This window comes from Dysidea avara, chromosome 14 (genome assembly GCF_963678975.1).
Source record: "Dysidea avara chromosome 14, odDysAvar1.4, whole genome shotgun sequence".
Classification (NCBI taxonomy): Eukaryota; Metazoa; Porifera; class Demospongiae; order Dictyoceratida; family Dysideidae; genus Dysidea; species Dysidea avara.
The window spans coordinates 14,363,940-14,385,191 of NC_089285.1; the positions used below are offsets into that span (position 1 = coordinate 14,363,940).

The 21,252-nt window shown below is 38.8% G+C and overlaps 1 protein-coding gene across 1 annotated transcript; it reads right to left on the reverse strand.

The window, feature by feature from the left end:
• Positions 1-2,638: 2,638 nt before the first annotated feature.
• On the reverse strand, positions 2,639-20,932 carry LOC136244409 (protocadherin Fat 4-like). Its single transcript, XM_066035989.1, has 8 exons — positions 20,775-20,932; positions 11,627-11,812; positions 11,272-11,565; positions 9,817-10,105; positions 9,466-9,597; positions 6,638-9,408; positions 6,427-6,582; positions 2,639-6,364 (listed from the first exon to the last, which is right to left on the reverse strand). Exons 2-8 carry the CDS (start codon positions 11,810-11,812, stop codon positions 2,861-2,863), a joined length of 7,332 nt encoding a protein of 2,443 aa, XP_065892061.1. The 5' UTR covers positions 20,775-20,932; the 3' UTR covers positions 2,639-2,860.
• Positions 20,933-21,252: the final 320 nt, after the last annotated feature.

Here is a 21,252-nt window from a genome sequence, read left to right on the forward strand (position 1 = left end):
GTCGCTCATTCTCCCAGTTAGGACACAGAATCACAGGATCAGGGTTTACAAGTTTTGGGAGGTAATTTCTTGTGTTGTCATCAGCACTGATCTCAATGCTCGCATCTGTGCTCACTTTACACATCACTTCAACATGACCCTGTACACATGAGAGATTCCTTCATACTAACTAATGTATAATGATATTTATATTACCTGTACTACAATGTGTAAGAACTCTGATGTTTTTGTGTTGTGTTCAATCAATTTCCCATAGTGGTACTACGTACATGTACAAAGGTGTGCTAATGAAGTGTGCATAGATGTTAAGCAATTTACCTCATTTGTTTTTGAATGGATACATAATTCCCTTAGACAGTTTTCTGGCCAGTCAGAAAATAATCCGCACCCCCTGTATATGTATAGAGTCAAAATGTGTGTGTGTGTAGTTCATACATGTGGTGCTTTGTATCTTCTTCATTCATCACACACACATGCACACACAACACAAACACTACACAAAACCCAGCATATATGTGACCTCAAATATTCCATTTTCAGAGTGATTTCCCTTTGCATTTTATCTGGAGACAGTCGTAACAACACTTCCTTGCTGATCATTATTGCTTCAACATTTTCTCTACAGATTACAGTTGCTGATCTTGGGATACCATATAGTAGACTAAGTTCCTGAACACCAGATTAATTATTAGTACAAAGTCAATGGGATTACTCACTCCACAAATGGATCCTCGTGGTAGTACACACTGAGTTTTTGTGTACATTTTACCAGTCTTACTAGCCTTCTCTTCAATGTTAACAAATGCAGATCCAGAGTAAATGAAATAGAATGAATGTCCGGGGTGTCCTGCATGTAGCAGGACTCTTCTCTTCTCATACCTTACAACAGTAAATAGCTTGCTGTTAGCTACACAGTAAAAGTAAACATACCAAGCATATTCACAGTGTCTGCAGAATTCTTCTTGGGCAGCTGTAGAAAATTTGTCCTTAAATGTTTTGAATGGTCTTAATAGTGAAGCAATTTTCTTCACGTCTGATTCGCTTCTCTTATCTGGTGGAAGTTGCATAACATTGAGGGCCCATTTAGGCATATACACCTGTGTACAGTGATAAGCAGCATTATCTGTATACTCCTTCAAATGTGCAGTCTGAGATACATGTATGCTTACTCACTCTGTTTGAAGCAGCAAAGTCAGATTTACAAAATGTCAGCTTTTCACACTGGAAACCGGACTCCAAGGCATAGTAATGTAGTTCAGCTGCAGTGTGGATTTGTGCTCTTTGATTTGCATGTATGTAATTCTTGAGGCTAGCATTCATTCGAATTAGAAACCTCACCATCCTGATTGCCCAACAGAACAACTCCCGAAGCTATACAATTATATCATCTGAAACCTCAAACACTATGTACATAGCATAGTTATACCTTTTCAGAAGATTTTTGCACCTTTTTCTCAGGCCAGCTACTTTGAGATGACCTACTACTGCTATTGAAGGAGCCAGATGCTTGCAAGTAAAACCTGCTGGTATAATTTCGTTTTAATCTTTGTTGCATTTTCATCCTTAGGTAGGGAGTAACAAAATCTGTTGCTGAGGTGTCATCCCACAACAGCATGGCTCTCATATCAAAAGCTGTTTTACTTCTTCTTATGCTGGTACTGCTTCTTCGGCATATGTAGGTACTGCCACTGAACGTGCGATCTAATTCCCCAGAGCTGTTCCCCTTAGTCAATGTCAACTTTTTCTCATCTGCTTCCACTCTATCTCTATACAAGCTCTCAATGAACTTAGTGCTTTTATTTAAGCTACTGTTCATGTTTGCAATGAAAAAAAATGACTGACAAGCAGAGTGTTTTTAAGACAAGCAAATTTGCGCTAAAGGTGATAACAAGGATGCTGGCTTTACTAAACTAGGACTTTATTGTAAAGTGCTAATGGTGATAATAATAATCACAAATAAACACATTCTTTGTCTATTGACTTGTTTACAATCAGAACACCGAGTTATGCAACTGTACATATCTAGCTAATTGCAATCCATTGTTGAGATGATAGTATTCTGCAAATCTGTTAAATATATAATTGATGTACTGCTGAAATAAATTAAAGGCACGTACCATATTGCCTTGAATTGTGGCCCAGGCATTTATTTCTTTCACCCATCCAAAGTTAATTGGTTGTAAATGGATTCTGTTGTAACACTGCAGGGTATGGTACGTATGAATACTTGAACTTGTCAATTTTGCTAGGTAATGAGAGCCTTCTTTTTATTAACTTGAGTTTCATGCTCAAGGATTTACAACAAATTCACCATCTGGTACTTCCATTATCACTATTATGATTACCTATTTCTTCTTGATCTATGGTGAGCTATTGCAGTACAATGTATAAATATACGGGTGTCTAATATTTAATTTCCAATTGTATATATACCCATCACTACAGTTAACTATGGTTCAACCACACACAGTGATTATAGCCTTTTAAACATTTCAACCACATGTGTATGTAGTACTGTCATGTTCTAAGTAGCCCACACTTAGCTCTTTATCTAACCCATTGTTGCTATTTTATCCACACTATTCGCATTTTCATACATATGTAGTCTGTACATGCTTGTAACTGAGCCAACATAATATTACTCTTCCATAAATTTACATTTAACTCTTTAAAACACACAACAGAAAATACAACAAGGGATATGTGATTCGACAATGAAAACATCATATGGGAAAATACAATACAGTTCTAAAAAAATTCAAGGGATTAGGGGGAGATATCATAACAAAGTAGCCCACAGCAGCAAAATGTATGCATTTCTAGCAACTAGTGTTTCTTGTTACTCAGTCACTTTAATGTGCTAATCATCTTCAAACATAGGATTAGAAATGACTGAATGGCGCTTGTTTTCAGGATCTACAATATCATCTCCGATGTAACTGCTTCTGGTAGAAGAAGATGCAACAGAAGAACGGTTACTACCTAACATCATTGGATTGGAAGCACCTAAATCAGCAAACGGATCGCTGTAAAGAGGGTTGGCATAGCTTTGAGCACCAGCTGCATTAGGGTTGACTGGCTCTGGGCCTTCATTATCAAACGGTGAATATCTCTCATCTTTAAGTCTGTTGTTCTTGCCTTGTACATGACGATATCTTGCATACACTAATCCCAGTATCAGCATCAAAGCCACAATTATTACTATTAATGCAATAGGTACTGATACAGCAGCAACTGGTACATCATTCTCGTCCTTGGCTGGAGCTGTAGTTGCATCCATGATGATATCATCACGTGGACCACAGTGATCTACTCGACCATTTCTATCCAAACAACAGAATGAACATGGAATATCTCTGTAATTTTCCACACAAATAAAGTCACCAGACTCGCCACATGCTCCATGGTCACACTCATTGGAGTCATCACATTCCAATGTGACATTATTGAAAAAACAACCAAGCATACATTCTTGACAGTTTTCAATAAATGGAGGTTCACAGTGACACATGCTTGTTTTTTCATCACATTCTCCAGCATTAGGACAAGGATTCTCATCACCACACACTGTTACATTGTTCTCACAGTGCTCACCCCAGTATGGAAGGACGCACTCACAAATGTATCCATCCACAAGATCATTACAAGTTGCATTGTTGAGACAATAAGTGTGGTTACAATCATCAATATCAATTTCACACAGTTTACCAGTGTAGCCTGCAATACAATTACATTGAAAGTCATCAAACAGATCAGTACAACTGGAGGTTCCATTGTCATTGCATGGATTTGGAGAACATTCATTAGTCTCAATATCGCAATTGGGAGGATCATATCCTGATATACAATCACATGTGTAACTGTCAATACCTCCTGCTCCATCTTTGCATCTACCAATAGTATTGTTAAGATTACATGGGTTACTCTTGCAGTAGTCTATATCAACACAAGAATATCCATCTCCTGAGTAACCAAGAGCACATACACAAGAAACCTGGCCAGGATGATACATGAAGCAAATAGCATTGTCATGGCAAGGATTACTGGTGTTGTTACAAGTCGACATGTCTATAACTGTAATGACAAAATGTCTTACTATTGTCAAACCTCCTGAGTCAGTAGCCATTACATCAAGCAGCAGATTATAACGGCCAGGTCCTAGCTGTTCAGATAGTACAAGATTGTCTTCAGATATTTCAAAGTATTGATCAGCAGTACCGCCTATTATGGTATAAGTGTGTGAATCACCTCTATCCTCATCAGTGGTGGTGAAGCTTTCCACCATTATCCCAGGGTGTGTGCTGCTAGGCAGAACAAGTGTGGTGTAACCGCCTCGGAATGTTAAATTGCTTGGATACTCATTAGTATCCTGGATAATCACTTCAACTGTCTGCACATATGTGAAGTTTGCCTCTTGGTTGATTTCCAATACTAGAATATTTAGTGTAAACGATGGCAATATCTCATAGTCCAGTGCTTCTCGCCTGCTCACTGACAAATACCAGTGTGTAGTGTTTTGAGCAATCATAAATGGAGCGCTAGTAGAATTCAAGGTAAAAATATATACTGACTGAGATGCAGCATCATCAGCACTGTCAGGGTCCACAAAATTGAACACACCCACAAGTGTACCAGATGGAGAATTTTCGGTCACAACATTAGGCACTAAACTAATACCACTAATAGGTTCATTAACATTAATAATATCAACCCATAGTGGAGCAGTGATACTTTCAAAGCCATCAGAACACCTGATTTCTAAGTATATCCTATCTATTTCCTCAAAGTTTATCGAACCATTGGTTTGAAGAGTAGATCCAGTTATGGTAAAAGAATTAGGGTAGGTGGTGTTAACAATTTCACATGTATGCCTTTGATTTACATCCTCATCTGTCACTGTGATCTCTGTAACTGTTTGACCTGAACCAGCATTTTCACGTATCTCTACCTCTGGAACAGTCAGTAACATTTCCATCTGTCCATCTGGGATAGTATACAGAGCATTAACAAATCTTATTTCAGTTGGAGGATCATTATTATCAGTTATAGTCACTTCAATGTCTTTACTGTACACTAGTCCACCATGATCATAACAGTCAAGTGTTATCAAAAATGAGCCGGTTGCTTCATAATTGATGGTAGAGTTGGAAGTAATCAGAGTGATGTCTGAATCATTATCATTGTTCACTACTTCAAAATAATATGGTGATGGCTGAATCAACTGACATACAAAAGTTTCATTGTAGTCCTGGTCTTCCACAGTGACAGCAGCTACAGTCATACCTGGTGGCTGATTCTCTGCAGTTTCATCTGTGGACAGAACAATGTCATGTGGTGCTTCATTAATGTCAGTGACAACTACAGTAAGCGTCTGAATTCTATTCAAGCCACCACTATCAGTAGCTACGACACCCACTGTTAAAATAGGGGAGTCTTCAAAATTCAGTGGTGCCAAGGTATAGACCACACCTTGTTCATCTACCCTGAAATTCTCAGATACTCCTGCTATAGCAAAAGTATGACTATCTCCAACATCTTCATCACTGACCTCTAACCTACCAACAGTTGTATTTACTGTAGCATTCTCTGCTACTACTGGGGCAGTAACAAAGAATATGTTACTTGGTGCATCATTTACATCTAGTACTTTGATATTATGAGTAACAGTAATACTAGCACCTTCAGAATCAATACTCTGAATGTCCACTGGGTATATTGTTTGTTCTTCATAATTCAGGGAAACAAGAGTGATCATCTCGCTACCAACGATGCTAAACTTGTCAGTGTGATTGTGAAGAATGTAAGTGAAAGAATCTCGATAATCTTCATCTGTTGTTGTAAGCTCTGCAAATTGAGTGCTTACTGGCATGTTTTCATTTACATCAAAGCCTCCTACAGAATCTACATCAGTTGGGGCATCATTAACATTTACGACAGTAATGTTGAAAACCTTGGTATGTATTAATTGTCCTTTGTCTGAACATTCAAGACCGATAGTATGAAGTTGTAGTCGTTCATAGTTGAGGTTACCAAACACAACTAAAGAGAGACCATCTAACACAAACATTCCATTACTACTATCAATCAGCACACAAGCAAAGTTGTCTATCCTGTCAGGATCAACCACTACAACAGGACTGATAGTTGTACCCCTGGGTGTGTTCTCTTCAATCATCAAATTATCAATAGCAATATCTGTTGGTGGCTCATTTTGATCCAGTACTTGTATCTCTATATCCTGTAAAACTGGTGGGGTTGTACCATCTGTGACGTTCACAGTTATCAGTTGTACTTCAGTTTTCTCATAATCCAGTGCACTAAGGAGATGTAGTGAGAAGGTATCATTATGAGCAATGTGATCTACCTGTGAGGAACAAACATGGTGCGTTAACATAGCATGTGATGCGATTAAGTACTTTGACTTACTCTGAATATTTCTGAAGTACCAGCAATTTGAATTGATAGTGGTCTTCTTTCTGGATCATCAGCAGTAAAAACTCCAACAATAACATCAGTTAATCCTTCTCTTATTGGATGGGAGTGTAGGACAATATTCTCCGGAGGCTCATCAACATCAACAATCTATAGCAATCAAGGTGTCAAAACTTTCCATAATTATCACAGCTAAGTAGCTTACCTGAATACTGAATATCTGAAGTTTAAAATGGTTAGTACTATCAGTTACTCTCACTATGATGTTGTATGCATTTTCCTCTTCATAGTTAAAGCTTACAAGTGACTGTAGGACTTGGTTACCTCCATTTTGTACAAGTATAAACTTCCCTCTTGCATTATCATCTAGTTGATATGTTAGAGTCTCACCAACATCCATATCATAGGCTGTAACAATACCAATTGTAGTACGCAATGGACTGTTCTCTGGTATTGTATTACTGTCTAGTGTTATGTTGATTGGGGGCTCAGCAGCATCACTGATTTCAATTACAAACCAAATTGGATAAGTTTCAGCCATCCCATCACTACAAATGATACTGATGTTGTGTACATTTATTGCACTCTCATGATTTAAAGGTTGTGCAACTACCAAGTGATTTTCGTCTATACCAAACAGTCCACTAGGATTGTAATCCAACCTGTATGTTAGTTGGTCACCATCATCTTCATCCATTCCTTCAAGAGAGCCAATGATTTGATCAACTGGGGCATCTTCACTGATCACTGAATTAGACAGTGTTATTGTAGTGGGTGGATCATTAACATTCAATATCTCAACAGTAACAGTGTGCTCAGAAGAATGACCAAATGCATCAGCAATCTGTACACTAATAGTAAACCGATCTCCATACACGTCACTTTCATAATCGAGTGTATTATTGGTCAGCATTAGGCGGTTGGATGTTATACGGAAGTATGAGGAGACGATACCTGTGTAATCTATTAGGGTGTATGTGATAGCATCACCATCAGGATCAGTGGCAGATAGTTGACCAATTGTCCGAGGTGGTGGTGTGTTCTCTGGTACACAGGCTGAATCAGCTCTAGCTGGAGAACAGGTGTATATTGAACTTGGAGTGAAGACAAAGTTACCCGGTGCTTCATTTTCATTAATAACCGAGATGGTTAGGGTTTGTGTGAAAGTTTCTGAACCTTTGTCTGTCACTCGTACCATAATGGAAAATGAAGAAAATGTTTCATGGTCAATGTCATCATTAACAAGCAGAGACCGTCTTTCTATTCTTACCAAGCTACTTTGCAGACCTGGTAGTAGTAAAAATGTGTGTGTGTCATTTAGATCAGGGTCAGCAGCTATGAGATCCCCTATTACACTACCTAATGAGCTGTGCTCATGTACTGAAGAAGATGATAGTGAAATTCCTGTAGGAGCTTCATTGGTATCTGCAAGTTGAATGGATAGTTGTCTAGTAAGGCTAAATCCACCATTGGTTACCCTCATTGAAATTGTGATACTGTGACTAGGGTAACCTTCATAGCTTAACATGCTGGGATCACTAACAATTAACTGAAGATTATTAACCACTAAGCCATAGCTGGGAGTTAGTGCTACTGAGTAAGTGCCACTAGAATCTTCATCCTCAACTGTAAAGGTTGTCAGTGTTTGTCCAATAGTAGGATTTTCTCGAATTGATAAAAACAATGGACTAATGTTAGTTGGTGCATCATTGCGGTCTTGCACTGTTATAGTTATTGTACTAATGGTACTTAAAGATGGTGAACCTGAATCAGAAGCTTGAACACCAAGCATGTACTGAGACTGTTGTTCATAGTTTAAGGCAGATGCTACAATCAGCTGTGAATTGCTATTTAATGCAAACTTACCCCCACCTGTGGTTAACAATGTGAAACGAACCCTTTGACCTGCATCAGGATCAGTGGCACTTAACGTACCTATGACAGTGTTAATAGCAGCATCTTCAGCAACTGCACTGTTTGTTATGCTAACACTAGAGGGTGGTTCATTTTCATTTCGAATATAAATTCTGCGCCAAAACGCTCTGCTCATTTGGGGAGTCCCATTGTCAGTTGCTCTTATCCTTATAGCATAAGATCTAGCTGCTTCATAGTTTAGCTGACGACTCACAATCAACCTGTTATTGTTTACTCTAAATCTCCCTCCAGCACTATTCAACAATGAAATCGTGTGTGTTTGATCGATATTGCGATCGGTTACTATAAAAATGCCAACTACAGTGTTGATTGGAACATTCTCCAGCACTCTATTACTTGACATACTTAATCCTGATGGTGCAACGTTAGGCTGTGGAATAGCACAAGCAGCATGAGCAGCTTCCCAATATCCAGTTATCAAGCATGTAATTGTATCTCTTCCTGCAAGATCAGCGTCACCTTGCTGACAGGTTACATCACATGTTTCTCCAACATAGTGGGGTGCAGGGCAAGTGTATATAAACCCATCTACAGATGGTGGATCGGGACATTGTACACGATTACATGTGCGACCATCTCCATCAAGTGTGTACCCAGAGTTGCAGGAACACTGATAAGATCCTGGTGTATTGATGCAATTCTGACCACACCCACCATTGTTTGACTGGCACTCATTGATATCAACACAGTTGCGGCCATTGGATGCTAGATTGTACCCTGACATACAGTAACAGTGGTAAGATGTGCTACCACTGACACATCGATATTGGCATGGATTACTGGAGCAGTAATTTGGAGAGATACATCTGTTAGTAATTGGATCATATGTTTGGTCTCCTCCACATGTGCACTGAAATGACCCAATGGTGTTAATACAGTTTCCAGGACATGGATGGCCAGTGGAGCATTCATCGATATCATAACAAGAGCGCCGGTTTGAGCTGAGACTGTATCCAGTTAAACAAGAACAGTAGAAAGAGCCTGCAGTGTTTTGGCATGTCTGTTGGCATCCTCCATTGCTCCTTGAACATTCATTGACATCTGTACAAGTTACACAAGGATTACCATTAGCATTGAATTACTCTTAACAACACTTACCATTACATGTACGTTGATTAGAAGAAAGGACATAACCACCAAGGCAATCACATCGATAGCCATCATCAAGGTTTCTGCATATCTGAGAACATCCTCCATTGTTTGATAAGCACTGGTCAGGATCGGTTTCTTCTGTAATAATACAATCATGTAGTTTCATTGTTTTGTGTACTGTCAATATGTTGTACATTTGTACATATCACCATGTTGCAGTGGTGGATTGAAAGGGGGATACATGGTGATTATAGCTACAATCTAGCCATCTACTTGGAATATGTAAAAGCAAAAATCACCACTTAAGAGATAACTATACAAACTAACTGTATCTTCACAATTCACATAGTCGCTTACCGCCTGGTGTTTGAATCACATCATTGTTGACTCGATAGATCCAAACTCCATTTCTGCCAACATTAGTGGTGGTTTCAATGTTGACAATACTACTTGTGCGTGATCCAGGTACAGTAGCATAGGTGCGGCCATCTCCTCGGTTGAAACCAACCTGCGCAGGGGTCCCTCCCAGACCGTAGCGTCCACCAGATGCATCTCCAGTAGTCCATGTGATCCTTCCATCAGCATAATAGAATATTGAGTATGACTGTTGCCCATCAGTGGCAAGTATGCATTGAAAAGTATTTCTCTGCAAAAAAAATATGTCACTTGCAATGACATGCTTTATTAGTGGTAAACATTTATTTCATCACTAAAAGCTTTACCATTACTGATATTTATAGATTTGGTAGGATTCTTATTATTTTGTGGAGTCAATCTTCGGACTAAGATTAATGTGTTGCAGCTGGCCACAATGGTCTTATAGTATTTAGCTTTGCCGTGTGCTATATTTGTCTACTCTTTTACGTGCTATATTATTCATAGTACTCACATCAATGCTGTACAGACGACACCTAAATGTGCAACTAAGTGTGTGTATATCTCATTAAATAATTTCTAGAAATTATAATATTTTAAAATCTACTTTGCTGTCCATCCTATAATGACACTAATAATAGTCACACTTCACAACTTTGATTGTCGGACTAGGTCAGATGATAACGGGTTAGTTTTATATTGCTGTTTTGATAGATATAAAGCTTATCACATAAGACATGCATACAGGCTGCACTGGTTGTACACTTACACGTGTCAACAGTACTGATCCAGGTGTATTAAATATATTGTTGTTGCATAAAACTTCAAAGTTATGGACTTTTCAGTTATTCGAACTGCAGGTGGTCCCCAGGGGTGAGGTTCCACTTTAGTATGTTCCACATGGGTAAACCTCCTGCACATGTGGGAGATCACACACATGCATTGAGTGTGTTCTAATTGGGCCATGTACACATAATTTTGATCACAATGAACAGCAACGTCTTTAGAGGATTTGCAGCAACGAAAGCATACAGAAAGCTTTGAATATGGATTTATACAATAAGGAATTACATTTAAACTCAAAGTTGACTGGAAAACCATCATGCATTTGAAAAAATGAAATTTTAACCACTCTAATATAACACTCACTACTGTAATAGAGCAATCAGTTTTGATATTTGGTTAACCAAAGGTTCAGATAACTGAGGTTCCACTGAAGCACTTTAGACACTTGTGCGGGCTCCTGTGGTACAACTGTACACTACACATGGTTTGGCTTACAAAACAACTTGTATTAATGTTAAAATTCTTTTCTACCAATACCATAACAATAGCTACATCATTAAATGGTGGAATGGCAATAAAACCCATCACAAAATTGTAGTTTTGTACACAGCTAGCACACAAATATGTTTGTTACCACATGTAGCTACATACCCTCCAAGCACGGTAATACAAGTAATGCTTCACATTGACCCAGGTAGCAACAAACACCCAATTAGCACTAAAAGTTCTTGCACTACTAGGAAAGGCTTGTCTTATGTCACTATTGGCCTTGTTACGAGTACCACTGTCAGTAGCTACACGATAGTAGATCACACCACTGCCTCCTCTGGTATCAACATCAGCCCAGTAAGGTGCAATCAATTCCCAACCTCCACCAATTGGGAATGATCGTGGTGTGTATGTTGAAATTGGTCTTGAGAAGCTAATAGCACCATTGGTGTTGACCTGTAACATTAAATTGTGTTACAATTGATAGCTAAGTGGGTTCACAGTACAATTAACTTACATAAATGCTATAGAATGTTTGTCCAAAGTAACGGAAGCCTCCAGATGGTAGGGAAATTCTCGGTGAATAGTTGTCATCACCATAGCTAACCCTGCTCCCATAAAAATAATAAAAAGAGCTGTATGGAATGCACAGTGCACTTCTTAGAAGTAGAAATAAAAGAAGTCCACTTGCAGCCTTTATCATCTATATGGCAATAGTAACAATATTATTGTAATGAACAAAAGGCCTATATAGTATAGACTGTCAAAATAGCTATATATATATATATAAAATTAAAGTTATACATCCTGTTGGTCTAATAGTGGTCTAAGATACTATTCACTCCAATTGTGTATATAGAAAGTTGTTGCAACCACTAATAGCTATCTTCTACTGACAAAAGCAGTTTAAAGGCATGTTGTAGTGTCTCATGGAAGCAAGGAGAGCCAGGCTAAAAGTATTTAGCATGAGTCACCAATTATCAGCACTATTTCATTAATTCTTCACTGCAATGACATATAAACTTCTGGTTTAAACTATTCAATAGAGCAGTCTTTAGTCTCCTAGCTCACCAACTTTTAATTATCTCACGAGTGATCGTGGTGTTATGAGTGAAATCGCAAAGTACATCGTACACCAATGATCGGCATGAGGTACATATTATCGGCAATGATTGACCAATTATCAGCATATTTTGCAAATTCGTGAGTAACTTCTCTGGTGCCTTGTTGGTTCATTGTGAAATTTTTGTGGGACATACAGTCTTTGGATAACTCCATTTCACAGAAGTTTTACAAAGATAAGGCCAGCCGTTTGAGAGATATTCAGGTTAGACGCAAAAGCATGCTAGTTAAATTATTTTACGTAACTTCATATATTCCATAGTCTGTATAATTTTTAAGTGCCGATAATTGGTGACTTACGCTACGCCAAAACAATAAACTACAAACTAGCTGTAAGTGTCCACAATAAAAATATGGCAAAAGTATTAAACAATACATGTATTATAAGCCACATACCATATAATATTCTAGTCACGTGGTGATGTCCAGACACTGGGCATAGCACTTAATTGATTTGGCCATTAGTGTAAACATATTCACTACTCATTGCCAGTAAAGTAAGTACTCACCGCCACAACTGCTATATGGTGGTTTCGATTATAAACTCCTGTAGCATCACATTCTAAATGCTCTGTAACTTCAGTTGAACGTTTTAGTAGCCCCTGCGCTTATCCTGTAGTGGGCACGCCCTTAAGTGAATGGGAATAGGGATAACCGGTCTCTCGTGCACTATTGCGCGGATAGATGATGCAATCGCGTACTTTTGGAACATCGATAACAAGCATTGTAGATGATTTTTCGACGTGATAATAGCACTACTAATAAAGAGAAACAGTAAGGAGAGGGATTATATAGGTTGGAGTGGTGTATTGCTAATTTTGTACGCCTCGAAACAGTGACCTTGTGCTTGTATGCACATGCGCACTTGCTCAAATGCTGGAAAACCAGACTTAGAGATAATCACTTCAACTGTAAACAGGTTAGTGATGTTTATTGTATTATTATAAATGCTAGCTAGTAAAGTAGTGAAATTTCACGTTTGGTTTCACTTATATCAATTTTCGTATTTTAAAGTTATATAATGGATTTGTGGTTGCTCTTGTGTAAACAAAAACTTCATAATCGAATTGTTTGTTCTATAGCAAGTAATTTGATATATAGTTTTATAGGATTATATGGTATGGTATGTAAGTTATGGCAGTTTAGAAGCAGTAGATTGGAGCCTCTACAAATTTGGCGGTGAGGGGGTTAAACTTCACTATTAGCTGTTCAGCTTGTAGTTGGGCTTCCTGTGTTTAATTGCGTACCCACAATCAAAGCAATCTGCACGCTTGTGTTGATACACTTACATTCGTCCTCTCAGCAGTGCCTTGTTGTTGCTCTTACGATGCTATCCACAATCAAATGGCCCCATATAAATATACCCTAGATTCCTTAAAAATTCGGCAGAAATAAATTAATTCCGTTCGTGTCTGGCCGAACAATTAGGAAAAAATGTACCAGCCCGGTGTTATTGTCGAATTTTTAGGGATCTATCCCTAATACAGTCTGCACGCTTCATGGCTATGTTATTTGAGATCTGCTTACTGGTTACTTTCTGGATTTATTTCTACAGGGACCAACAGGAAAGCCTTGTGGCGGAACTGACGATACTGCAGCTGGCCGCAACACTCACTTCGCTGCAGCACTATATACCGTAATTGCCTACATTATCCAGGAGAGATGATCAATGTCATCACTACATCGCTTTTGTATACAGTCACTCGACACTAATAATAATAGAAACCACAATCAATACTATTAAACTAGCTATCTCGTAATAATTAATTAAATCTCGCTAGCTCCCAGTTGCTGCATGAAGTGTTCCATGACTTGACAGAGTGTTATATCTGAGGATGTATCATGTTTGTGGGCTCCAGGAGAGATGTTATTCTGTGAACGGAAACAAAGATTGTTTTGTGGTAGCCGTGATGTCACACGATGATATCGTTGGGCACGTTCGTTCTGTGAACAATTTCACACTTTGTGCTTCATCCAGCATTGAGGTAGCATAATGTGAGGTCACTGGGAATCCTCCTCAGTACTAAAGAAACCTTCGTCAATTAGTACTCCAAGTGCCGAAAAATTAGCGCGCTTATAATAGTAACTTTCTTTCTGCTTGCTGAAATTTAGAGCACATTGCGTTCAAAGCCCGGGGAGTGCCGAATATTTAGAGATGCCGAAATTTTAGGGAATCTACGGTACTCACAAAGCATTTCTGCAATTTCACTTGCAGGTGAGTCACCCAAGTGGAATATATTAGTTGTAACATGGGCACCTGTGATTTGCCTGAAGTATATGCACTTGGGCTGTACCCTTGTGCTTGTGAGTATATTTCAAGTAAATCACTCGTGTCCATGTTACGACTATGACATATAGTTTTCATCTCCATGGCAACACATTTGTCAGCTATATTGCTGAATAGGTTTGGTCAGGCACATGTTGAAACTAACCACCTTGACTAAATATGGATTCATTGCATTCCATTATTGAATTTACTTGGTTAATAATCAATACATTAATATTGAAAGGGACACACCCCCAAAATATTGTAAATCACAGTGATTTTCATGTGTTTTCGAAGTGCCCACAACATTATGTAGTGGTACTCACAAAACCGGTCTGTTAATTACTCACATACCTCTAAGAAATACTCCATCTTATTTTCATGGCTGTAGCTGCAGTGGATACGTGGGCCCAGCACAGTTTCTGAACCCAGTTTGTCATTTTGCCCAATGCGTAATATATTGTGGGATTCACCCGTTATCAAGACTATGGGAATTCACCTTAAACTAATTAGTTTCAACACAAAAAACCGTCTGGAACATTGTGTAATGAATAATACTTGAGTGGAATTGTATGAAGAGTTGTTGCCCTAGAGCGGGTCATTCAGTTTAAAGACTAAAGTTAAGGAGAGCCGCTTCGAGAATAGTGCCGCGTGAATAACTTAATTTAGAATGGCTTTGTTGTAGCCTATATAAACAGACACCATGTTTCCTGAGCCAACTTTTAATGGATTTCTCATGAATTTTTGACCTTACCATGTCGGTAGATATGCGGAATCCTGCTGAAATTAGAGCTGAGCGATAGTTGTGATCTATCGATTATCGTGATAGTGAGTAACAATCGTGATAATGATAGTATGCAATCATACTATCGCGATATATCAAAACATTTCTCACAAACATGAATAACAGCAGCAAACATGATAGTGTTGAAGTTGAGGAAACTGTGAAAGTCCAGTTGAGCATGCACAACAAAGATTACAATTGTAATACATAACAATTTACCAATATAGCATTAGAAAACCAGATGGTGTGCAATTGGATTATTTGTGTGTCATTTATGTGAAGTTTAATGTCTTTGATAACTAGTAGTACTATCGTGATACTATCGTTATCGTGATATAAAAGTTACTATCAAATCGTGATAGTGATAGTTGCACTATCGCTCAGCTCTAGCTGAAATCAGTAAATTTCATTAAGTGTACAATCCCAATGGCTAATTTCAATATTCTTTACATTTTTAATATCTTAATGTACAGAGCATGTAATTCTTGTCCTCAAATGCTCTTGTCCTTGAATTGTAGCACCACTGATACATTACTAGTCATGCAGCAATGTTGTGAGTGGCAATGTGTTGACTTATGGTCCTTTATGTTAACTATGTAGAGTACTTTAGCAATAATTGGGGTGAGCCCCATTCTACCAAGAAGATGGCACAGTCATTATGTTCGTGGACAATTAATTACAATATAACACAGATAACTTACAAACCTGTTGGTATGGTTGTCCATTAAGCACCTTTTAATACAGGTGTGGTGCTATCTAGGGTGTGGTACACTATAAAGTCATGTGTGCACAATAAGATGCCATTTTTGAAGGGTAAATAACATATCTGCTCTATGCTAGGAATTAAAAAAAATGCTATTGCAGGGCCGGCTCTGGCCAAATTGGGTTGGGTGGGTGGGCCATCCATGGTTGGTGGTAACTACTGTGTGAAGCCTACTAGGGGGGTCTGGGGGCATGCTCCCCCAGGAAAAGTATTAAAATTATCACCTAGGAAATGCTATCTAGAAGCATATTAATTTTAGCCTAATTTCAGTTGGGCATAGTTATCTGATATTACAATCAATAACTATTGAACAGCTGCATGTATAAACATTCAATCTAAATTTATTGGCCAGTTGCTAGATGAATAATGACCTGTTACTGTAATAGTGGTGTGGCCTAAATTGCACCACATAGACAATAAGGCACCCGCAAATATTTTGATGCATGCTCCTGCCAAGACTTTTCCGTAATACTCCGTGTTTGAGAGACCGGTAGATTTGTAGCACAGTATCTAAGTCCTCTAGCCTATTTCATGCAGTACAGACTAGTGCTTAGTATAGTTTACAAGAAGTTTTGGTAAGTTGAGTGGAAGTTTTATTAAAAAAGCAGCAAACTTGCACGCGTAATTGTATAGCTCCTCGTACTGTTAATACTAGTCAGGTTAACTGTAGTTGGGAAAATGTTGGGTGGGCCATGGCCTACTCCCCCCCCCCCCCCCCCCCCCCCTCCAGAGCCGGCCTTGTATTGTGAAGAAATTGCACTGAAAGATAGAGTATCAGTCATGGTATTATAAAGTGAGTTAGTAGGTAAAAGTACATAACATACTTGTGCCTATTTTTAAAACGCTTAATACTTGCACTCATGTCACTTTTCCTGTAAACCATCGTGAAATTTGAAGCAATAGCAACTTTTTCTGGACCACATCTTAGATCGCAACATGTTTTTACAGGGATTCTGAACACGTAAATTTTGCAGTACAAGGCTCCTTTTTAGCTTCCCCTTCATTACTACACAAAGAACTTACACATGAATCAAATCGTGTTTCATCAAGGAATCTGGTAAACCAAACTTCGTGTCTGTCAACCAGAGTACGTGGGAGTTATGGCGCCTTGTTTAGAAGATAGTGTTATTTTATAAGAAATGGGTGTAACCTATTTGGAATAGATCAGAGAGCTTGCATACGAAGCGCGACAGTAGCTAGGTCAGCCATGCTTGAGGGAAAAATAAGTGCTACAGCTGTTCTCAATGGTTTAGCGAAGTACAGGACATGTTCATTAGGTTAGTCACTTGGATAGCTGTAGTCAAAATCCCACAAAACACTATAATTCATGAGAAATCTACCGAAAATTAATATCTAATCCAAAACAGCCAAGCTGTAAAAAAAGTGTGCGGCCCTCAAAAAGGCTATGGCGAAAAAAGATGTGAATCCAAGGTGGCGACCAAGAAATGGCTGTGATGGTAGGTTAATGGTAAAAATTTTAATAGCGACAATTCAGGTGAATTCTTGAGCCGCTTGGTCTTGGTACAAAATTCACCTGAATTGCCATTATTAAAATTTTTACCATCAACCTACCATCACAGCCATTTCTTGGCCGCCACCTTAGATTTCACATCTTTTTTCACCATAGCCTTTTTGAGGGCCGCACACTTTTTTTACAGCTTGGCTGTTTGGATTAGATTTCATTTCTTTTTGTATTTGTATACCCCAAATAGGCCGGCTTTGGGACTTTTTTAACCTATGTTTTTTTCTTTACCACAGGAAGAAGAAAAGATGAAGTAGATGTACTTTAAATATTTTATCAGTAAATGTACAAATTATCTCCATGGTGGTTTCTTTGTAACCGAACACTCTACAAGGTGACTTCTTCTAATTGCTCTCTCTACAGGGTGAATTGTTTGTAGCTGAACGATCTACAAGGTAACTTCTTCTAGCTGATCTCTCTACAGGGTGATTTGTTTGTAGCTGAATTCTGTACAGGTGATTTGTTTGCAGCTGAGCTCTTTACAGAATGGTTTCTTTGTAGCTGAACTCTCTACAAGGTAACTTCTTCTAACTGATCTTTCTACAGGGTGATTTGTTTGTAGCTGAACTATCTACAAGGTAATTTCTTCTAGCTGATCTCTCTACAGGGTGATTTGTTTGTAGCTGAACTCTCTACATTGTGGTTTCTTTGTAACTGAACTCTCTACAAGGTAACTTTTTCGTTCTACAGGGTGATTTGTTTGTAGCTGAATTCTGTATAGGTGATTTGTTTGCAGCTGAGCTCTTTAAAGAATGGTTTCTTTGTAGCTGAACTCTCTACAAGGTAACTTCTTCTAGCTGATGTCTCTACAAGGTCACTAATTTGTAGCTGAGCTCTCTACATGGTCGTTTCTTTGTAACTGAACTCTCTACAAGGTGACTTCTTCTAGCTGATCTTTCTACAGGGTGATTTGTTTGAAGCTGAACTCTCTATAAGGTAACTTCTTCTAGCTGATCTCTCTACAGGGAGATTTGTTTGTAGCTGAACTCTCTACATGATGGTTTCTTTGTAGCTGAACTCTCTGCAAGGTAACTTCTTCTATTGATCTCTCTACAGGGAGATTTGTTTGTAACTGAAATCTCTACATGGTGGTTTCTTTGTAGCTGAACTCTACAAGGTGATTTCTTCTAGTTGAACTATCTCTTTCCATAGTTGCATGAACTCCCTACAAGGTAACTTCTTCTAGCTGATCTCTCTACAGGGTGACTTGTGTGTAGCTGATCTCTTGAATTCTCTTCAGGGTGACTGCTCTATTAGGACGACTGTTCTATTAGAGTATCTCGATCTCGCACTTGCTGCACCAAGTTGGATTTCATGTTATAACTCCGTGGCTTTAAGTCCGATTCTTCTACACCATTGATGAGCCTTTCTAAGATGATTACTCCATCTGTACAATGATTTTCAAAGCATTATCCCAAGCGGTTTATCTGGTAAGCGTGGCAAGCAGTCGTTTTTTATTAGCTAATCTCGATTGCATAATTGTTACACAGTGTTGGTTTTTTCGTTGTATCTTCCTGATTTTTAGCTCGATTTCTTTCAAACCACAAAAGGTTTGAGGTTCAATAGTTAACCTATTCACCCACCGATTTTCAGCTTCTTCCCATACGCGGTTTAACCTGTAGGCGTGACAACATATTGGTGTTATTTTTCGTAAATAATCGCTCATAACTCTGCCTGTTTATTGCATTCCAGCCAAAGTTGGTACAGAGATGCGCCTTTATACCCCCCTTCTGTGTGCCAAATTTCAAGGCAATCGGATATGGCGTTCACGTTTTATAGCAGTTTTTGTAAGTGTGTGACAAGAGGAAGAAAAATACGAAGAAGAAAAAAAACACAAAGAAACTAAGCCAATTTTTGAAGTCGCATATCTCGGGAACGCGTGAAGTGATTTCGCTCAAATTTGGAATGTGGAGTGCTGAAGTTGGAGGGAGTGTCCACAGCAAAATTCGTCTTGTTTCATCAAGGCAGCACAGAGCTACGGAGGTGTGAAAATTACATTTTCTTTCTTCCTGTCAATATACTCATGGGTGTTACGCGCCGGCTTCTTGGGCCGCACGACACACTACCGTGTGTCTTGATTGTGCTTGTATAATATTATTATGTTAACAACCTAGATATTGTTTATAACCTTATCCTAGCATCTGTGTGTAGCTTGTGGTGGCAAACTAAGAACATTAGTCACCCATTGACTCAACTATGGCTGAGTAGCAACAGTTGTCAAAGCAATTTTTGTACACACATTTTGTATGCAAGCTCTCTATATCTTAAAAAAGTTTTATATAGACTTTTTGTACTTACTAAGCTTGTGTAGCTAGCCGTAGTATAGTTTTTAAGATTATTGTATATGTAACATGGTTGTCTAGTGGTTCAGTGTGTTTTGTTATTGTTGTGTGGGTGCTCTTGTAGGGAAGAACGGCTTTTACCGACTATACCCTGAGGTTAAACTAAAAATCACTGAATCAATCAAAATCAGGATGATCAAAATCAAACTTATTTTGCTAGCTCGTAGTCTCGGTGCCAGACCTTTTCTTTTGTGTGGGGGCGGGTCCCCGCTTCCACACAAAAGAAAGAAAAAGGGTCTGGTTACGCGAGATTACAGGTAGCTCGCTCGCGCAAAGGAAGATCGGTTGCAATTCAGTCACGGAGACTCACGCAAACGGCAGGTGCACGATCAGTGAAGTCCACACACGCAGCATGCTTTTATTGTATCGCCTGCATACTGTAATTCTTTCCATTTGTTTCAGGGTTAGTCTCCACAAATCACCGATCCAAGCAGTTGCGCTGGCCACCGTCGACATTTCACCTGCATAGCTTAACAAGCGATTCGAGTCCGCTCAATTCAGAACGGCACGAAACACTTTCGTTACATGCATAAGTAACCTATGAAAAACAGTAATACAGCACCATCATCCGTGAAATGGTTTTTACCACCGGGCTTGATGGCGGTGAAGTCATAGCAAGTGAGTCATAGACATTACAGTACCGGTAGTCCACGGGCGGGGGTACTACGGTCAAACACGGCTTAGGAAGCCATACAGATGCTACGCGCGAAGAAACTGTTTGAAACCTTTATTCTGCAATCATGCTGGTATGCGTTGTATGCACCACAATATGCCATAGACCAGCTAGAGAAGTCGAAAACGAACGCTTTTAATGTGACACACACACATCAGTGCTACATGCTATGGCATTCTACAAAAATACTTACCGTGTCGAGCTTGGACAGCTAATTAATCCCCCACAAGAAATATAGGCTAGCACTCCACAAACGACCTCAGTATCAGCACCCAACAACTAGAGACAAAAGATGTGGGTGGAACCCAAACAGCTCCACAACAGTTTATATGTTACATTCACATGCAACTGCCTGCACACATTCCGTTATAACCACAACAATAACTTCATTAAAATTAAATATCATAGTTCGGTCACATGACCAGCCATATACATACAACTACTATTATAATATTGACCATTAGTCTCCACCCATTAGCTTCATTTGTAACTGTAACCATGTGAAACAGGCATGCACATGTTATTATGCAATAAATATTCGTAAACCATTACCTTAAAATGCCAATCATCTCTAGCTTTGTAGTACACACATACGGACTGCAAATCAATACTAGGTCACAAGTTTGTATCTACAGCTGCAGCCAGTTTTTCTATTCAATGATTTAATACAG